Source organism: Nematolebias whitei, chromosome 5, assembly GCF_014905685.2.
Source record: "Nematolebias whitei isolate Nwh7 chromosome 5, NemWhi1, whole genome shotgun sequence".
Lineage (NCBI taxonomy): Eukaryota > Metazoa > Chordata > Actinopteri > Cyprinodontiformes > Rivulidae > Nematolebias > Nematolebias whitei.
The window spans coordinates 22,746,999-22,767,801 of NC_056502.1; the positions used below are offsets into that span (position 1 = coordinate 22,746,999).

Sequence of the window (20,803 nt, forward strand, 5' to 3'; positions counted from 1 at the left end):
CTGAATGAACCGTCTTTAGTCTTTATCTTCCTTGGTCCCCCTTCCATTCTCCACCGAGCAACAAAGAAATAAAGATGGAGAATGAAGAAAGTTCTTTTTTTTTTTTTTAAATCCTCTTCCCAAATCACAGACACCCCACTTGGATAACCAACCAACTGCCTCTCCCCATCACCTCCTCCCCCCCCCCCCCCCCCAATGGATTTGTTACCTCTGGAGCGTTGCCATCTTCGCTCAGCCACTGAGATTTGTAATACTCAATCTTTTAGCATAGCACCACACAACAGTTGGAGCTGAGAATCTGCGTTCACGCTGGGTTTTCTTGCATACATGTGCGCGTGTGAAGGCGAGCCAGCCAATCCAGAGAGACGGCGTGCCTTGCTTAAACACAGCAGCGAAACGGCAGCAGGTGTCTCCGCTGACTTTCAGCAGGCTCAAACGGATAGTTCCCCTGGGAACTTTAATGGAGTTTTGATTGTTTAACATCCATTTTTACACACGCACGAAGAAAATGCACTGCAAGAGTGGCAGATTTTTTTTTTCTTCCCCAGAAAGTGTGCTTGCTTCATGTGGGTGAGCATACAACCATATGGTCTTTTGAAACAGTTAAATAAGTTATGAGGTTCTGCTAACTCTTACTTTTAGAAGCCACATTTGAAGGGGAAAGAAATTATATAGAAGTAGCTTTACACATGTCAGCCTTGTTCATTTTGCTCAGCAAGTGCCCAAATGTGAACTGTCCAGTTCATGGCCATCTTTGGAGTCAGCCTCCCCACCATCACAGAAATCTACACCTCCAGATGCAGGAAGAGGGCCACCTGCATCATGAAGGACCCCGCTCACCAAGCACACACACTTTTTGCCCTGCTCCCCTCAGAAAAGAGGTTAAGTAGCATTCAAGCCCCCAGTATACTGCCGCGTACGTCTGTTCATGCGTACGTACGCGTGTACTGTACGCAGAGGGTTCAGACATGATACTCCAGCGTACACCCCAGCAGCTGCAGAGCAGCTTCACAGACAAGGGGCGTTTAGCTTCAGTACAAATTGAGGTCGCCGATTGGTCATTTGCTGACACGCCCACTGGATTGATTGACAGGTCGCAAAAAAGAAAAAAGCGAGCGCTGGCAGCCTCAGCCACAGTGGTGTTCTGTGTTTATATGTTGTTAATAAAAAGATCTAAAAGAAGAAAAAAAAAAACAGCGCTGGCTGTACAGCCCACACATCAGACCAGCCCACCAGGAAATCTCCAGACCCTCCCGCAGCCACGCTGGACCTGAGTTTAATTCGCTCGATACAAATTCCTTCATTTCGCACCATTTCAGTCATGGCATGAACGGAAGAGGAAGAGATCACTGCCTCTTGGCAAAACAACAAAAGAAAAGGCCAGATCAGAGATGAAGAAGGGGAATTTAATACATTGGTGTCGCATACAAAACAGTCCGTCGCTGGGCAGTTTATTGTGCGACACCGCGTACGCGGTCGTAAAAATTTGAGCTTTGCACCGACATGCCCTGGGGGGTACGCTCGTACCTCCACGTACGTACATGTGTACCTCTGCGTATGGACGTACGGGGCAGTATACTGGGGGCTTAAGTGTAGAACCACTAGACTGAGGAACAGCTTCTACCCTGAGGCTGTTAGACTCATTAATATCTAACCTGGATAATCTCTGTGAAAAATCACATGTTGCTGCTGATCTTTTTCATGTTGCTGCGGATTTATTTCATGTTGCTGTGTACATTCATACTCATCTGCTCACACAGATTCATGTTTGGGCTGCTGTTCGGCGTATTGTTTTTATATTACTAGTGCTTAGCAAATTTTTAATTAACGTTTTTCTAGTTCATATCTTAGATCTTATTACTGTTTTTCTTTTACATTTTATTGTTGGATGTAACTGGGACCCTGTGTACATAATCTCATTCCACCACATGTACCACATGTGGTGCGAATGACAAAGAAACTCTGACTCTCTCTGACTGATCTTTTTCACACTCTACAGAAAAAAAGTTATGTTTTCTGATTTTAATAACACTTACATTGCCATTTTTCTGTTCTTCTCCTAGCAGCCACCCAAGCAGCCTACTTCTCCCAACAGCCCCAGGACCAGGTGGTGGTGTCAGGTCATTCGGTGACCCTACCTTGCGTCATTGTGGGCTACAGAGGAATGGTACAATGGACCAAAGATGGTCTTGCCTTGGGTGGAGAGCGAGATCTACCAGGTACAATCACTAGCCTTTACTTTAAACACCCTCCCTCTCTGAATTTATTGTCCCCCGTGTCTCTTGTGTTGTTGCAATCAATGCCAGGTCTCATTAGAAATCAGCCCCCTCTCTCTGTCAAACCGTTGGGGTTTTACACAAATGAATGGCGAAGGAAGAGCGCTCCGCTGACAGATCAGCCTACTGCTGCACACACCAAACTTTAATTTGTTGCTTAGCATTTTAAGAGTCTTGTAGCAAGGAGGATAATCAATTGGCTTTTGTCCTGCACTGACATTTAAATGTGTAGCCAAGTAGAGAGAGAGCGGAAAGGCTTCCTCTTGACCTTAGCAACCCCATTTTTATTGTGTCTGTGTTTAAAGGACAGTCTTCATGCAGCAGCCCCTCTCACGTGTTGCATGTTTCTCGCCTCATGCTGCTTAACACAACAGCTCAATGCCTGGCCCTGAAAGGTGCATGCATACTTTCATTTGGAGCTAAAAAAAAAAGAGCTTTTCCACATTCTTTTTATCTTTGGTCTTTTGTTTGGAGCACAAATCTGTTTATTTTTCCAGTTCTTTTGGCCATGTTGTGCCTTTGGATTGTTTGCACCTTACTCTATTCTCTGTGCTGGCTTCATGCAGGCTGGACTCGCTACTCCTTAATGGGCGACCCGCTATCAGGCGAGCACAGCTTGGTGATCGATTCAGCGGAGCTGGTGGATGATGCGGTGTATGAGTGTCAGGCTACACAGGCGGGGCTCCGATCCCACCGTGCCAAGCTCACTGTACTAGGTAAGATACACAGCTCACTTATGATCCTTGCAGCCATCCACCTCCTCCCCCTCATGCCAAGGCTGCAGGCTGGCAGGGCTCTGGGGGAAGAAAAAAAACATCAGTGTCTTCATCACGTAATGCCAAAGCAAGATTATCAGGCATTCGTGTAAATTGTCTGTATCAGTTCATTTGTTTTTACTTATGAAAGCCAAATATCTGATGAACTATAGTATGAATTTTAATGAAACACTCAGAAAGTAATCACTTAATGTGTGTTTTCAACCGATTACCATATTGTTCGCCATAAACAGTAAGTTGCACCTGTTTGCATAAATTTGCAAGTCCTGTGACGTATACACTGAAGCGAAGTATTTATGTTTTTTCTTTCATATTTATAACCCAATTTTTGACTGCAATCTGACGATTTCATTCATTCTAACATGAAAAATATTAAACATTACTGTTTGCAGCTGCTAGAGGGCCCTCGAGAATTATGGCAAGCCAAGTGTCTCATTAATAGGTAAAAATGGCTATTAATGAGACAATTGGCTTGCCATACTAAGCCACTTTCATCTCGCTCCAGAACTCCTGGAGCAAACGTCAAATCAGCTGCAGTTTGCCTCAACGCTCAGGCGAACTGCAGATGATTTGACCTTTAAAGTGCATTCATTAAGTAAAATTTCAACTGAAACATACTTTTACTATAATGTCACGCAAACAAATAATTGTTTTTAGGTGGTTATCTTGGTAAATTTTGAAGAAATGCACAGCGAGTCGTCCCCCCTGCGCGCTTCAGCAGCCACAAATCGATTTTTGAAATGCAGCTGATTTGACCATTGAAGTGCATTTACCTGTGTTAGGAAAAAAGTTAAACCAAGACACACCTTTGCTATAATGTTGAGCAAACAATTGTTTTGTAAGTGTTAATCTTGTAAAATTCTTGTTAAAGTCCTCCCATGCGTGCTCCCGCAGCCACCATTTGGCAGCCAATCGATTTTTGACACACCGGCCCACGTTTCCGGGTGGTCAGCGATGATGCATAACATTTTTGGACTGATGCGACTTATATAGTAGTGTGACGTGTATGGCGGCAAGTACGTTACTATTAAAGTCAGACAGATACTGAGCAACAGTCTGGTGTGGTAGTAGCTGAGAGTGATCCTAACACAATGCTAATAAGAGCTTTGTTTAAATTTAAAATTTTTAAATTTTGGCATGAACAACAGCAAGTGATATGCATTCCTTCATGAAATGTTGGTCTCACTCTAAATTTAATTATAACACAAACGACGACTTAAAACTGATAACATTAAAATACACTCTGGTTAAAAATACATTGGAGCTCTCATATTCAAAGCCTCTTTAAGAACATGTCATAAAAAGAGGAAGCAAGCAAAGAAAAATAAAATAAAATGAAAAGCCTCTTCTTTTAGAGGCAATAATCAAGACTGTTCAGGTCCAAGATAATGTGATTGCTGCAGTCACAAACCACTTGCACAGTCGCCTGAAAGTCCAGATCTGCACAGTTAGCACATTTCACAGTGAGCCATAACATCTATCAGCCACAAAGGCAGCTTTTTTTTACATTAACGTGATGTGAGTGATCTACATCTTCACACATTGGAGGGTTTGTGTGTGTGTGTGAGTGAGTGTGTGTGTGCGCGTGTGGGGGGGATTAGGAATGACAGATCTTGTGGGACTCTGTAAAGCACTGCTGGCATCTGGTGGCTTACAAAGGAATACCACTTCATTAATTGGCCCCATCGATAGTTAAATTACTCCTGAAGCAAATCAGAAGCTGCAGATTATGACCAGGAGAACTTTTTCCACTACAAATCCTGCCCTGTTTGAATCTAAAAGTGGCCATTAACTGAAGAAAAACTGTTAGAGATAAAGATGTTCAAACCACAAGTGATTAGTAGGAACATTTCAACTGAACTTTTTAGCTTGAAGTCAATAAATACCCCTCTAAAAGACCCAAACTGGCAGTAATAAGAACATTGTATGTGTGACACAGACATATAAATGAAATCAGCCTGCAGTTTGTGAGACCATGAGCTGAAGAAGGAGGGGCAGAGAGACTGTGTATAAATCAATGTGGCCAGATGAAACCAAAGCAATCCTGCACACAGTCAAAGGAGTCAACGGTGGGAGTGCAGTCAGGGGAATCGGCATGGAAATTAAAATCACCTAGCACTCGGATTCCATTAGTGTCCGTGCTGCTGCAACGGAAGGACCTCTGACAATTCAGATACACACAGTGAAATTGGTTCGGTGGAGGGTGCGAGAAAGGCCAGCACAAACCCCATGTTTACGCCTTCTCTTATTGGTCCTGGGGAGATAGACGCCTTCATCAGGGGTGGCACGCTTGGCTTGCCGGTGGTGCGTGCGAAACCATGCAAATAAATGAACAAATAAGCAATTCGGCTGCAATTCAGCTGCAACATCGCTCCGCCACGGCAGGAGCAAATAGACTAATAATGTTAGTCCCAAGAAAGGAAATAAATAAAGTTGAATGTTTCTCTTTTCTTTCCTTGTGAAATAACAGCTGTTCTTCGCCTTTTCTCGGGTGTAAAACCACATCTCGTTAACAGACGCTTGGCAATTTTGTCGTGTATTGACGCAGAGCTAAGAGAAACGACAAATTCAATCGCAGTTTTTCTTCAGTTCTTGCCTAAAATGGTCTGTTTTTGAGCGGGTGTTTGTTTTGCTCTGCAGTTGCTCCCTCTGACCCCGTGGTGGAAGGCAGCCCAGTCGTACGGCTCAAGGCCCACACGCCACATAATCTCACCTGCCGAGCCTCAGGAGCCAAACCTGCTGCAGAGATCACCTGGTACAGAGATGGAGAGGTCATGGAGACCGCCATTTATTCCAAGGTACACTGTCCATGCCCAGTATTTCCGTTCAATCACCAACACGCAGCAGAAGATAGAAATAAATGTAAAACAATCCTAAACAAGAATATTTGTGTAAATGCAGATCACACTATAGCAATCCTGTTTCTCTTTATTCTTCGTCTTTTCTTTTATATGGTTTTCTGCATCCTTTAGGCTATTTTGCCCATTCCACTGTCAACATGTTCAAGTCAGTAGGGTACTTTAGCCACTAACTTAGTTATTTTAACTTTTATAATTTTAATATGAATACATTTTCTTTATAAAAAAAAGTACATTACAATCTGTAACGCCGTTTGCGTTGATCAATTTGAAATCTATTTCAGTTTAGTTGCTTTATTTTTGTTTTACTTTGCTACTTTTACCTAGTATTTTGCTACTTTTGGTTCTGATCTAGCCTTTAGCTACTTTTTGCTTTTACGGTTAAGGATAGCTGTGAGCTACTTTCAATAAGCATTTTGTTACTTTTAGCTTTTAAATTGTGTTTTTATTGTTTTATTTGTTATTATTATTTATTTTATTGTGTTGTTGTTTAATTTCCCTCTGGGATTAATAAAGTATTTTTGAATTTGAATTTTGATCCCTTCAGATAGTGATTTACAGCTTTTTAGTTTTATCTATCACTTTGCTGCGTGTACCTTTTGGCTAGCTTTTTGCTAATTTTAGGTTTGTTTTTAGCTAGTGTCTTGTTTGAAAATTTAGCTGGAGTTAGTTATTTTTTAGGTAACATTTTTCTACTTTATCTTTTAAGTCATGATTTGATTCCATTAAGTTGGTGTTTTGCAACTTTTAGCTTTGAGATAATGTTTTGTTATTTTTAACTTTAAGTTTGTATTGTGTTAGCTAGCTATTGTTTTACATTAGGCTAGCATTATGAAATAAAGTAAAGTGCAATGTGTTGTCATTATTGTATGTTCCCATACAATGGCGAAATTGGTTCTCTGCATTTAAACTATCGCACCTGGGATACACCCATAACTCTTTTAGTTTCAACTAATGTTCTGCTACTTTTAGCTAGCATTTTATTAGCATTTGCTTGCTTCTCACCCATTTGCAGAACTCATATTTTGCTTTTAGCTTTAACAACTCAACTCAGACTTATTCAGAATTTTTTTTATCTTACGATGCTCAGCATTCACATTGCATTTTTGCAGAAAATCACATTTCTCTGGTTTCTCTTGTGGTGCAACAACTCATTCACATTTTCACCCATTTTCTGTTTATTTTTCCCTCATCCTTCTCCTTTTTTCATCACAGTTTTTTTTTTTTTTTTATCTATTGCCACCCTTTCCTTGTGAGATTTGTTCTCTCACACTCTGCAGTCCCCCTCCCATTTCCACTCACGCCTGACCCCCCACCTTCTTCTCTTCTGCCTCCCCTCTCTTCCCCTCTACTCCACCTCCCTAGTTGCTTGCTAATGCAGCGACACTACAGCATAACTGGAGCATGCCAAAGCTCAGACAGGCATGAGGGGTTCATACAGTAGGGTTTCTGCAGAAAGGAATTCACTCACAACAATGTGGAGACACAATGTGGGGGTGGTGGGGGGGGCTTGGTCAGCAAAGCGTGAGCTGGCCACGGCTGGGAAAGTGTCACATCTTTCATGCTCTCTGACCACGCTAAACGATGCTAAATGCCACGTTTAGGGAAGCCTGCAGTGAGAAGGAGGAGGGGGGTATTAGGACTGGAGGGGGGACAAGGGGGATGAGAGGAAAACAGAAGGGGCATGACTGTAGAGGTAACTGGTGAGGCAGCTTTGTTGAAAAACAGAGAATTTCCATCGTCATTTTCAAATTTGAGGCAGGAGTTACACAAAAGCTTTGTCCGAGGAAGCGGCATTGACAGAGAGCGATGTGATTTGATCTAGCATAAAAATGCTTTTTGTGTCAGGCTGAGGAAGTGAAGGACCTTCTCCATTGATTTGGCTGTCAAGGGAAAAGCTTTAGCTTTTTAAAGATGTGTGACACTTCTTCCTCAGTGTCACCACCCTGAAAATGGATATAAAAAACGAACACATATCAGTGTGGCTCCTGCAGATTTAATTTTTCCCCTTTTCTCTGTGAGAACCCAAAAGATAAAGTGGAGGAAGCGGTGAGCCATATCCCAAGAATCCACACCTTTCTTCACTTAGAAGTATTGATTTCTTAGCAGTAAATAGATTTAAAAGATGATGACAAACAAGGAGCGCTGACAGAGAACACTCTCAGAAATGTGGGAACAGCACAATATCCCCAGCTACATCGTAAAATATGTGATTTACCTGACATGCCAGGAAACAGAATAGCAATTTTAAGGCTTCATACATGAAAAATACGTCCTGCTGGGCCAGGGGGTAGTCACTATTTTGTGCAACACTGAGCTGATTTCTGGTTTTGTTTGTTCTTGTCCTCCATCTATCCAGACACCAATGGAAGATGGGAAGAGGGAGACAGCTGTCAGCATGCTTCCAATCGTTCCCGAAGACAGCGACTCCGGACGCACCTACACCTGCAGGGTCCTCAACCCAGCTGCCCCCGCTGGACGTCAGACATCAGTCACAATCAATGTCCAGCGTGAGTCCTGCGTCCACTTGTCCAAAACGATCTTTAATCTAACCAGAGAGTATTGGCTATTTCTGTACAATGTCTTCAGTGGTAAAGTTGCCCTTTTGAGTCTAACATGATCATTTTTGCTTCTCAAAGACCCCCCTTCAGTGACATTATCGGTCCAACCTCAAACTGTGACAGAGGGGGCCAAGGTTCTCTTCATCTGCTCTGCTTCAGCAAATCCTGAGATCACTGGTTACAGGTATCCATAAACTTTAGTTCCCTTTAAAATATGGCATAGCTGTGTGTAGTTGTTCTCTTTGAGCTACATGAGCTGCTTGAATGGCAGCATTTGATTGGCACAAGCCTCAAATCAAGTAATGGCCGCTTGGAAATGCGCAGCTAATTGCCTTCCCTGAACGAATGCAACAGTATAATGTGATTATTCGTGTGTCCAAGGTGGTCAAAAGGAGGAGTGCCTATCTCTGAAGCGAATGGGGACAGCCTTGAGGTGACCGTGGACTACTCTTACTTTACTGACCCCGTCTCCTGTGAGGTGTCCAACTCTGTGGGCAGCACCAACGTCAGCACCCTGGTAGATGTGCAGTGTAAGTTTAACTAATACAAAAGGAAACATTTTATGCTTTGTAGCTGTATTTTGGAAAACAATAAAATAAATAAGCCTCTGACCCGACTGAGAATTATTGAATTTGGTACCTGGATGATTGAGCATGAACTTTGTTGTTTACGCAAAGAGTAGTTCCCTACTCATTCCAATGGGTTGTTTGCACCCCTAGTTGGCCCCAGACTTCTGTCGGAGCCTAAGCCGATGACCGTGGACACTGGAATGGACGCAGCCTTTACTTGCGCGTGGACAGGAAACCCTCCGCTGACCCTGGCCTGGACAAAGCAAGGCTCCAGTGTGGTAAGGAAACAAACACCACATGCCACTTTGTCTGAATGGAAAAGCCTCAACACTCTTCCTCCAGAGAGAAACGTTCGCACATGGCCTTGAGGCATGAATCCCACACACCGTTTTTTTTCCCCTTCGACACGTTCTTTTCTCAGACTGAATCTTCAACACCTCTCTCAGCGTGCTCCCCCGAGGGCCGAGCGCCTCTGGCAGAAAGTCGTTTGTCCGCTGACAGATTCATACAGAATAATCGGCACACATGATGCGCTGTCATAACTCCATCGCGATCAATTAGCCAATCAATCAGTCAATCAACCAGTGAGCGAGCCAGAGAGTGGTTCAAACAAACATCGCCGCTACTCAGCTGTACTTCAGTCTTCTCAAAGTCACTGCAGGTGCAACAACAAAACATTTCCACCCTCACTTTACTGCACCCTGGTAAAAGTCTTTTAGCGCGTGCACCATTAAAGGGCCCATCCCACGGGAGCCGCTCTCCTGACAACTAATATAATTTCTGAAGTTGTGCTGAAGAAAGCACCCCTCTACCGACTGCTGCTGGATAAAATAAGTGATGCAGTCATCTCAAACAAAAGAGTGCTTTCAGCCACTCTTAGGAAAATGCACAGGCATTTTTCTAATCCACCCACTGCCACTGTCCCTCACACAGCCATGAGTAATGGATTAATTGGGTTACTCTGTAAGTGTGTGTGGAAATAAAAAAATGGTGAGAGTAAGAGGGAGGATGTGGAGATGGGGGGTGGCGGTTGGGGAGAGAGACAGAGTGGGAATAAATGGATTAATCACAGCTTGATGGAATGACAGGATCAATGAGCTAAGGAGTGAGTGAGTGGAGGAGCTCCGGAGGCCGGGGCCCACTCACACACAGCGAGCTGCGATCTGTCCCCACTGTTTAATTACAACAATCTCCCCAGCAGCACGGTCACTCAGCGGTGGCTGGAGTGCTTAATGCTGTGATTAAAGCTCTTCACAATGAAATTAAACTCAAACTGGCAGCATTTGTTACAATGGTCAGCCCACCTCTGTGCTGCCTCCGCAGTGAGGGGGCCACTGATGAAGGTTCATGTTTCCTTTTGTCCGACTCTGCCCTCCGCTGCCTCGTTTCTCGCTTTTTCTCTTTCTAACACGTTTCACACTTGTCTCTTTGGATCTCACACTAGGTGCTCAGTAATGGTAACACCTTGCAACTGAAGGCTGTTACCCAGGAGGATGCTGGGACATACACCTGCAAGGCCATTGTTCCTCGGATTGGAGTTGCAGAAAGAGATGTCACTCTAACTGTGAACGGTGAGTGACTTCTTCAGGGAAAAACGTCGTACTATAACAAAGGATTTCTCTTCAGCAAAACTTTGAAGCTACTTATAGTTGAGTATGATTTTTCCAACAGTAAATCCAAACATTTCATAAAGAAATGCAGTTTTAAACTAAAATCCTCTTTTGTTGGGAAGGGATAGAGGTTTGAGCTCTAGTTCAAGGTTCTTTATTGTCATTCCATCACATGTGGTACATCGGGTGGAATGAAATTGTGTACACAGGGTCCTAGTTACACCCAAAAATAGCAAAAATATAAAGTATAAAAAGAAACAGTATATAAGGATCTAAGATATACGCTAAACAATGTGTTAAAATATCTGATATACGTTAAACATTAATCATGTAAAATAATACAGTACAACCCGGATTCCAAAAAAGTTGGGACACTAAACAAATTGTGAATAAAAACTGAATGCAATGATGTGGAGATGGCAAATGTCGATATTTTATTCGTAATGCAACATAGATGACAGATAAAAGTTTAATCTGAGTAAATGTAACATTTTAAAGGAAAAATATGTTGATTCAAAATTTCACAGTGTCAACAAATCCCAAAAAAGTTGGGACAAGTAGCAATAAGTGGCTGGAAAAAGGAAATTGAGCATATAACGAACAGCTGGAAGATCAATCAACACCAATTAGTTCAATTGACAACATGATTGGGTATAAAGAGAGCTTCTCAGAGTGTCAGTGTCTCTCAGAAGCCAAGATGGTAAGAGGATCACCAATTCCACCATTGTTGTGCAGAAAGATAGTGCAGCAATACCAGAATGGTGTTACCCAGTGTAAAATAGCAAAGACTTTTAAGTTATCATCAACCGTGCATAACATCGTCAAAAGATTCAGAGAATCTAGAACAATCGCTGTGCATAAAGGTCAAGGCCGTAAAACTCTACTGGATGCTCGTGATCTCCGGGCCCTTAAACGTCACTGCACCTAAACAGGAATGCCACTGTCAAGGAAATAACAGAATGGGCTCAGGAATACTTCCAGAAAGCATTGTCAGTGAACACAATCCACCGTGCCATCCGCCGTTGCCAGCTGAAACTCTACAGTGCAAAGAGGAAGCCATTTCTAAGCAAGCTCCACAAGCTCAGACGTTTGCACTGGGCCAGGGGTCATTTAAAATGGAGTGTGGCAAAATGGAAGACTGTTCTGTGGTCAGATGAGTCACGATTTGAAGTTCTTTATGGAACACTGGAACACCATGTCATCCGGACCAGAGAGGACAAGGATAGCCCAAGTTGTTATCAACGCTCCGTTCAGAAGCCTGCATCACTGATGGTATGGGGTTGCATGAGCGCTTGTGACATGGGCAGCTTGCATGTCTGGAAAGGCACCATTAATGCAGAGAACTATGTTCAGGTCCTAGAACAACATATGCTCCCATCCAGACGTCATCTCTTTCAGGGAAGACCCTGCATTTTTCAACACGATAATGCCAGACCACATTCTGCAGCAATCACAACATCATGGCTACGCAGGAGAAGGATCCAGGTACTGAAATGGCCAGCCTGCAGTCCAGATCTTTCACCTATAGAGAACATTTGGCGCATCATAAAGAGGAAGGTGCGACAAAGAAGGCCCAAGACGATTGAATTAGACATGAATGGGAGAGCATTCCTATTTCTAAACTTGAGAAACTGGTCTCCTATGTCCCCAGACATCTGATGTGCTGTAAGAAGAAGGGGGGATGCCACACAGTGGTAAAAATGGACTTGTCCCAACTTTTTGGGGATTTGTTGACACCATGAAATTTGGAAACAACAGATTTTTCCCTTAAAATGATACATTCTCTCAGTTTAAACTTTTGATCTGTGATTTGTGAATAAAAAATTATAAATTAAATTAATTATAATTAAATTAATTATAAATTAAATTCTAAATATAAAATTAGATGTTGGCACCTCCACATCATTGCATTCAGTTTTTATTCACAATTTGTTTAGTGTCCCAACTTTTTTGGAATCCGGTTTGTATATTAAACAGCTGTCCGAACACGAGTCTGTAGTGAGCAGATAGGTATGAATGAATACAGCAGCATGAGATAATCAGCAGCACGAGATCAGCAGCATGGATAATCAGCAGCACAGATACAGTAAGTCACATGTATACAACATTATGCCGAATCTCATTGCAAGATGTGTTTGCACTTAGAGAATGTGTTGAGAGTGATTCTCAGCTACTACCACACAAGAATTTAGCTCAGTGTCTGTAAAATTGACTGTTAGCCCTTTTTGTGTTTGCTAATGTTGATTAGCTGTGACAGCCATCATAAAAGGGATTAACCCCCAACTGTAGACATACATCCAGTAATGTTTATGGAATTTTTTTTTATACATCTTCAGGTTCATGAGGTATTTCGCAAATGCTACATTAATATTAAACCTTTATTTTACCAGGAAGAACAAGCAAAATACAAACAAAGACATGCAAAGATGCAGACATGTGCAAGCCTAAATGAATGCATTTTTTTTTAACAAAATGCATCATTAAATTTAATTGTGAATGTATTTTCCTTTTAGAACAAATTGTTGTCTGAGTTCAGTAAAGTTAAAAAGCTGCAGAAACTCTGACTTTCCTGATGAAAAACTTTTTATGAAACCATCAAATTGTCATTACGCAGCATCTCCTCTCAACAACAGAGAAGTAAAAAAAATATACTAAGGCCAGATTTTAACCAAAACAATTCAAACTCTGGGCAGGATGAATTTCTAGAAACCATCATTGAAGTAACAGTAGATTAAAAATGATCTGAAATATAACAAATATGCACGTTTTAGCTGTTTGGATGCCATTAAAAGATCTAAAAAAAAAAAATTCATTTACCCTTTTCTTATACAGGTAGTGAGAACTCATTTTCAAGAGAGACCTGTTTAGGGAGCAGATGGGGGGTTAAGGGCCTTGCTCATGGGCCCAGAGTGGGGCGAATGAGGGTGGGGGCAAGTGTGGGTGCTTCACCTACCCCACCCACATTTTTAATGTTGTCGGTACCAGGGTGTGAACCGGCGATCTACCGATCACAGGCCCACCTTCTCTAACCTCTCCGCCACCACTCCCCAAATGCTTAATTTGTCTATATGCATATGATTTTGGTGACAACACAGGCAATAGCACTGAATGTAAAACCAACATGGACCCTTAAACCCCCGTTTTACTTTGAGCGTGTTTTTGTCCGATTCCTCGCCCACACCAAAAACAAAGACAAGCAACGCCTGTTGCTCACAGACACCAGCTTTATTGTAAATGTGAATACAGTAGTCCCTTATTTATCGTGGGGGTTACATTCCAGACACACCCGCGATAGGTGAAAATCTGCAAAGTAAAGAAGGACGTTATATTTATTTTAGTATTTAAATATATTTTAAGGCTTTATAAACCATTCCCACACTTTTGCAATGTTCTAAACTCTAAACTCTCTAAAAGAGCTCAGCGTGTCAGGATCTTCACCCTCTGCCACCTGCCACACCCACTTCTCCGCTGCAATCACACTTATGCGCATGACCTGCGTCACTCCCAATCTCCCTCCTGCTGCATCTGTGTGCTGCACTTCTCAAGCGCACCCCAGTTTCTGCCTCCCTGCCAGATTGTCTGATCGCCTCTTCCCTGAAGCATCCAGCATTCTTGTCCCAGCTATCGTTCCTAAAGGCTCGGTTTGGGTTGCGCTTGATTATTTTGAATAAACAATCCATGCCGTTCATGCGGCTCACTCAGGTATAAGACAGAACCCCTGCCCACTCCTTTCTTTTTCCGAGGCTGTCTGTTGTTTGGCGTATTGTCTAGTGCTTAGAGTATTCTTAGTTATGCATATTTCTTTGTTCATATGTTAGATCTTATTACATTTTTTCTTTACAATTTATACTTTTGTTGGATGTAACTGGAACCTTGTGTACACGATTTCGTTCCACCACAAGTACCACATGCGGTGCGAATGACCAATAAATTAACTTTGACTTTGACTTACGCGCCTGCCTGTTGTGTGTCTCTGGGAGACGATAGGGAAAGATGGACCCCACCCCACTCCTCCTTTCTTTTTCTGAGGCTGTCTGTTGCATGCCCACCTGTTGTGTGTCACTGGGACATTATGGGGAATATTCAGGTCTCTCTTGTAAATGAGTCCTCGAAGTTCAGTGGGATTTACCTGTCTAAATAAAGGCTGAATGAATGGGGAAAGACAGACCCCACTCTCGCTCCCTCCTTTCTCTTTCTCTGCAGTGACAGACAGCCTCAGAAAGAGAAGGGGGGAGGTCTGTTGTATACAAGAGTGAGCCGCACTCAGCCATTCTCTCGCTCTCTCTTTTTTGTACTATCTTACGTTGAAAACCTGCGAAAAAGTGAATCCGCGAAAGTCAAACAGCGAAGTATCGAGGGGCTTCTGTATATGTTTACTGAACTGAGAGAACCACATGACCTATGTTGTTTGTTTGTTCTTTGTGTATCGTTTTCAGTCCCTGAAATGTTCTGTTAAACCTTTTCTACAGGATTCTGCTTCAATATAAGGCATTTGATTTTGTATTGATCCCTTACCTGATTAATGAGCGCTTTCACTTTTGAAACTGAAAACAAAAATAAACATCTCTGTTTACTTATGCTGGAAAACAGTAAATTTACTTTGAACAGATTATTTTCGTCCTGACAGTTTTATGCAGTTTGCTATTGGTCAGCCATGAAAAACAATTTCTTTTATATTAACTTGTCTCTTGGCTTTCCATTTTCCTCACCACAGGTCCACCTATCATCACAGCAGACGCCATGCAGCACGCTGTCAAGCACTCCAAGGGCAAGCTAGAGTGTCGGGTGGGAAGCAGCCCCCCTCCTGATAAGATTGTAAGCAAATCTCTTATTTGTGCAATAGCTTATTGACTAATCTGTGAAAGCAAAGAAAACTCAGCATTCCTCTAAGTCGCACCTAAATGAGAGTAATAACTCAGGGGAGGTTTAGCCTTGACCTCAGTGTCACACCTTTGCACCGACACGTTCCAACCAACCTATTAAACGACACGCGCTCACACAAACTTACCACTGTAATTGCACAGACAGGCTTGAAATGATGGTAGAGTTAGCGGAACAGCAGGAGACAGGTTTCTCGCAGGTTTCAACCAAACCGCATTCAATTAATGGCCCGAGAGGCATCACTCAGCTGACCCTGTTGAACCGCTGAAGATATGCTGGGCTGAGAGAGGATAATTAGGGTGTGAGGAGGAATGAGAGACGGGTGCCCCGCTGCCCCGTGCTGGAGAAGGCAGCGAGGAGCTGTATTTCAGCTTCCTAAACCTCCTTAGGCCTCACCTGCAGGGCAGACGTGGATGGTAGCTTAAACATGAGCCTATGAGCTGTGTCAGCCCTGGAGCATCTCAGAGGTCAGCAATGGGAAAGCAGAACAGAGACAGAAACTGGTTTTCCACCCAGCAGGAGGCAGGAAACTAAAGTTGAAGAGCTTTGCAGACCTTCACATCGCTTGGAATTTCCTCATAAACCAGGAGCTCACACACTGTTGTTTATTCTTCACAGGTGTGGACATTTGGGGACATGAGTCTGTCCTCTGGGACCTCGGGGCGTTTCTCTGTGCAGACCGTGACCAGTGACCACGGGGTCTCGTCCTCCCTGGTGCTGTCTGAAACTCTGGTGCAGGATTTCCAAACGCGCTACAACTGCACCGCTTGGAACCGCTTCGGCACCGGCACGGCCCTGGTCACACTGAAGGAGCAAGGTACACACCAACAGGAGGCCTGCGCCAACGTTTAATGAAATTTTTTCTACTCGAGTTTAGTGCTGGTTCTTTAGTTATCACCCACCGCCGAAAGGACATCAATGATTGTTGCGTCTATCTATGTGTGCATGAGTGTGTTTGTGTCTGTTAGTAAAATATCTCATGAACCTCAGGGTGAATTTTAATGAAATGCAGGATGTAATTCTTGGATGTATCTTTACATCCAACGGTAAAGTTAATCTACAATTATCTTTTGTTACGATTAACCTTTGGAGTGAAATCGATTCAAAATGTCTACCACAGCCAGCTGACCTTAAACAAAAAAACACAAATTTATCTAACTCTGCCAATTTTACTGCACAACCGCTGGTAAAATTTTATATAGATCACCACCCTTGGAGGATGTTCATGCAATTGTTAAGGTTGCATGTAATAAATGCCAGTCATGCCACAAAACTATCATTTTTCAACATTGAAACCTTCTGGCATTTAAGAATTAATCTAGAAAGAAAGAAATATAATCACTTTAGTCAGTCACAATATTTTAGACCAATTCTGAGTAAAAAAAGAATGCAATCAATCTGTAACTCCTAGTTCTAAAACCAACATCAGATTAATCTGCTAACTAGTCTTCAATTATAAAAGAGTGCTCGCACATTGGAGAGCTGTTGTTCAAAGCAGATGGTTCCAACGTGAATGATGTCAGCTGAGACAAAGGAGAGGATTATAAAATCTCTTCAAAAGAGTAAATTATCACAAAATGTTGCAAAAGGTCTTGGTTGTTCTCAGTCAGCGGTGTCAAAGTACAAACAAAATGAGTAGGTTGTAAAAAAGGAAGCATGCAGACCAAAGACGACTTCAAAGCATCAAGATAGGAAATTTAAAGCTAAATAAAAAATGCACAACAAAACAAATGAGATGTGTGAATTTAAGTTTTTGTAGAAGTTTTGATTCTACCCGTTCAGTTTTTGCAGTCGTTAGTAGTAGTTGTAGTAATTGTAGTAGTTTTTTCCACTAGTGCTGACTAACATTTCCGAGCCATGTCATTTTGAGTGTGATCTATGAACCCCTGCTCAAGATATTAAAAGACCTGACAGTGTTTATGAACACAACAAACGGCGTTCATAAATTCTGCTGAAAACGGCGATTGTGAACGCAGCTCTCTGCACTGGCCAGCATTCACAGTGCACCTGGCAATAGTAAAAATAACAGCAAAAGACTTAACTCAGCATTTTTATTGCCCTGTCTAGAATTAAACTGATTAAATGCTGCACTAACTCAAACTTTTTCTAAGCATGACAGTCACTATGTTTGAACTGCTTGTTGGTCTCCATAACCTCATATTCAGCCAGACAAAAAGCAATTCTTTGCTCTGGCCCAGCAAAGAGTATGTGTTATGTAGCACCAGGTTTTATAGTAGTTGTATAATAATAGTTGCAAAATTGACTGCATTATTGTCATGTTTGTGTTTGATGGGATCGATTAGCTGTGGCTGCCATCTTAAATTGAGTCGACTCCAAAAGTTCAGTCATAGCTGTACATGGAAGATTCTAGAATCTGACCTTTAGGGGTGCTTAACTTAACCCCCCAGTTCTGAAAATGGCTCTTGGCTTGAACAGCGCAGTGGCGTAAGCATTTGTAATGTGTGTGTGTGTGTGGGGGGGGGGGGGGGGGGGGACACATACTGGTAGATTTTGAATAAAGTAGATTCCATTTCCTTCAGTCTGGTGTATTTTAATGGGTTGTTAAACATCTACGTTTACCTACATAAGTAAACACTTGATTCAATGACTATTTTAGAGAGCAGGGCACAACAAGAAGTAACCTGACCAACAGCTCTCTTTGTGGGAATAGAGCACGATCCGCTTCTCTAACGCATCCAAAGACTAAACGTATGCAACCAGAAGTTGCAACATATACATACTGTGATATATATATATATATATATATATATATATATATATATATATTTTACTGGCCTGTTCAAGACTGTCATAATTAATTACACATTTATTCCAAATTCATTCAATATTTAGGCGAATCTAAGGCTTGACAATTGAGTTTCCTTACAAAATACTAATGATGGTTTCTTAATTTTTCAGGGGCACTGAATTAAAATGTAAGGGTGCTTGAGCACCCCCCAAAAAATCACCACTGGTTTTACATAAATGATTACTTTCTGTGAGTTTCAATAAATTTGGTTCAGTTATTCATGAGATATTTTGCCAACAAATAAACCAGCACATACTTTTCAGGCACTACTGTTGTGGCTACAAGTAGTTTCAGAGATTTACTAAATTTTAGATCAAAGTTAGCCCCATTTTAGCTTCAACATCTAATGATATTCAAGTTATTTAAACGCCTCTTCAGCCCAGAGTTGCTTAACAGAGAATCAGTGCTCACTGGTGAGAAATTCTTCAGTGCTAAACTCCTGCTCCTGTTTTTCAAGGCACTACATTGAGTAACATTGCATTACCTGTGCCCTACCTAGTGGTTATCTTAATTATACTCTTCTAATCAATGTAATTTAATCAGCAGATGGCTACTTTAATGAATATGTTTGCCCCATAACATCAATATTGATTCAGGACCAAAAAAAAAAAATCAATTAGAGGAACCCTCATGTGTTTTCTGCTAGTAACAAAATCTCTATCACTACCAGAGTCAAACTCAGAAATGCAAGCTACCACCCTCTATGGTCTTAACTTTAGACCGTACACTACATCGCTGATGCTGGTAGTAACCTTTTGTTGCTGCAGACACCAAAAAATGAAGCCCTCGTCAGTCATTTACATCAGCGTATCAGAGTTTGGTCTTGAGAGAAACGACAAGGCAGCAGTATCTCCTGGAATCTCCAATTAGATTACTGTCTATTGCTTTATTGCATGTCAGGCCTTGTTACCCTTCCTTCAGAGAGATTACAGACAATAGCCATGCTACAAGACACCAAATTGTCCGTGTGAGCATATGCCAAGAAATCTGTGAGCGGGCCGAGGCGTACTGTTTATGAATCCAAAGGCATGTTTGTGGGATTAGCAAGACAGATAACTGGATCTCTTGATTTCTTTCATTTAAATTTTGCTAATTTGTTCTGCACATTTTTGACAAAAATACTATCCCTCCTTTCATCCCTCCCCTTCTCTTGGCAATTATCTCCCTTCCTCCCACTTTTCCATGCTTTGTTCCTTCCACAGAGGCAGTGCCCATGCTGGTAATCATCGGTGGAGCAGTGGGTGGAGGATGTGTTCTGCTCATTTGCATCATCACGCTGGTCTCTCTCTGCTGCAGGCACACAGGCAAAGGTGAGCTCAACGGTCAGTATGGGCAACAGGGGGAAAAGCCTTTTTTTTTCTTCCCCATTTTAAATCAAACAAATACCAACATTTCTGGGCTGAAGATTCAAGAGCTTATGCATGAAAACTCAATTCCTAAAAAGTTGGAACTTTGTGTAAAATGAAAATGAAAACAAAAATCAATGATTTGCAAATCTCATAAACTTGCATTTTATTCACAATCGAGCATAAAGATCATCTGCTGAAACAAAAAAATCGAATGTGTTAGAAAAAGCAAAGTAATTTTGAATTTTATGACATCAACATATCTAAAAAAAAGATGAAACAAGGGCAGCAACAGACTAAATTAAATGGCATAATTAAGAAACAGCTGGAGGAACATTTTGCAACAAATTAAGGCAACATAGCCACATATGTGTATGTGTATATATATATATATATATATATATATATATATATATATATAATTTTTCAGAGGATGAATCTCTCAGATGAGTGGAGGTTCACCAGTCTGTGGAAAAACAGTCTAAAAATATTGGAACAATTTCAAAATAAAGTTTCTCAACAAAATATTGGGAAGATTATAATATCAAAAATTATGAAAAATCTGGAGAAATCTTTGGGAGAAGAATAAGGTCAAAGTTCAAGATTGGATGCTTGTGATTATCAGGCGATCAAGAAGCACTGCATTAAAAACGGGTCAGGTTCTATTATGAACATTACTGCAGGGGCTCAGGAACACTTCCACAAATCAATGTCTATAACACAGTTTGTTGAACCCTCCACAAATGCTAGTCAAAGCTCAATCAAACAAATAAGAAGCCCTATGTGAACACCATCCAGAAAGCTGCCATATGCACTAGGCCAAAATTAATTTAAAATGGACTGAGGCAAAGTGGAAAACTGTTCTGTGGTCAGATGAATCAACATTTGAAATTCTTTTGGAACCCACAAACTCCACATCCACCATACTAATGAAGAGATGGACGGTCCAGTGTGTTATCAGCACAACAGTTGAAAAGCTTGCCTCTCTGATAGCATGGGGGGGTTAAATATGTGCCTCTGGCATGGACTGCTTGCACATTTGGATATGCATCATCAGTGCAGAAAATAACATGTACAAGCTGTAAAACAGCATCTGCTTCTACATGTTTTTCAAAGA

General features: G+C 41.7%; 1 protein-coding gene across 1 annotated transcript in view; it reads left to right on the top strand.

Annotated features, from left to right (window-relative positions):
- Nucleotides 1–20,803, top strand: part of kirrel3l (kirre like nephrin family adhesion molecule 3, like) — a 51,238-nt gene that overhangs the window by 28,511 nt on the left and 1,924 nt on the right. Inside the window, exons 2-12 of the mRNA XM_037676356.1 lie at nt 2,064–2,219; nt 2,843–2,992; nt 5,693–5,850; nt 8,270–8,420; nt 8,550–8,655; nt 8,853–9,001; nt 9,191–9,318; nt 10,485–10,611; nt 15,365–15,465; nt 16,150–16,348; nt 19,543–19,662. Of these exons, the coding sequence (XP_037532284.1) occupies nt 2,064–2,219; nt 2,843–2,992; nt 5,693–5,850; nt 8,270–8,420; nt 8,550–8,655; nt 8,853–9,001; nt 9,191–9,318; nt 10,485–10,611; nt 15,365–15,465; nt 16,150–16,348; nt 19,543–19,662 (1,545 nt within the window). The remainder of the gene's footprint in view (nt 1–2,063; nt 2,220–2,842; nt 2,993–5,692; nt 5,851–8,269; nt 8,421–8,549; nt 8,656–8,852; nt 9,002–9,190; nt 9,319–10,484; nt 10,612–15,364; nt 15,466–16,149; nt 16,349–19,542; nt 19,663–20,803) is intronic.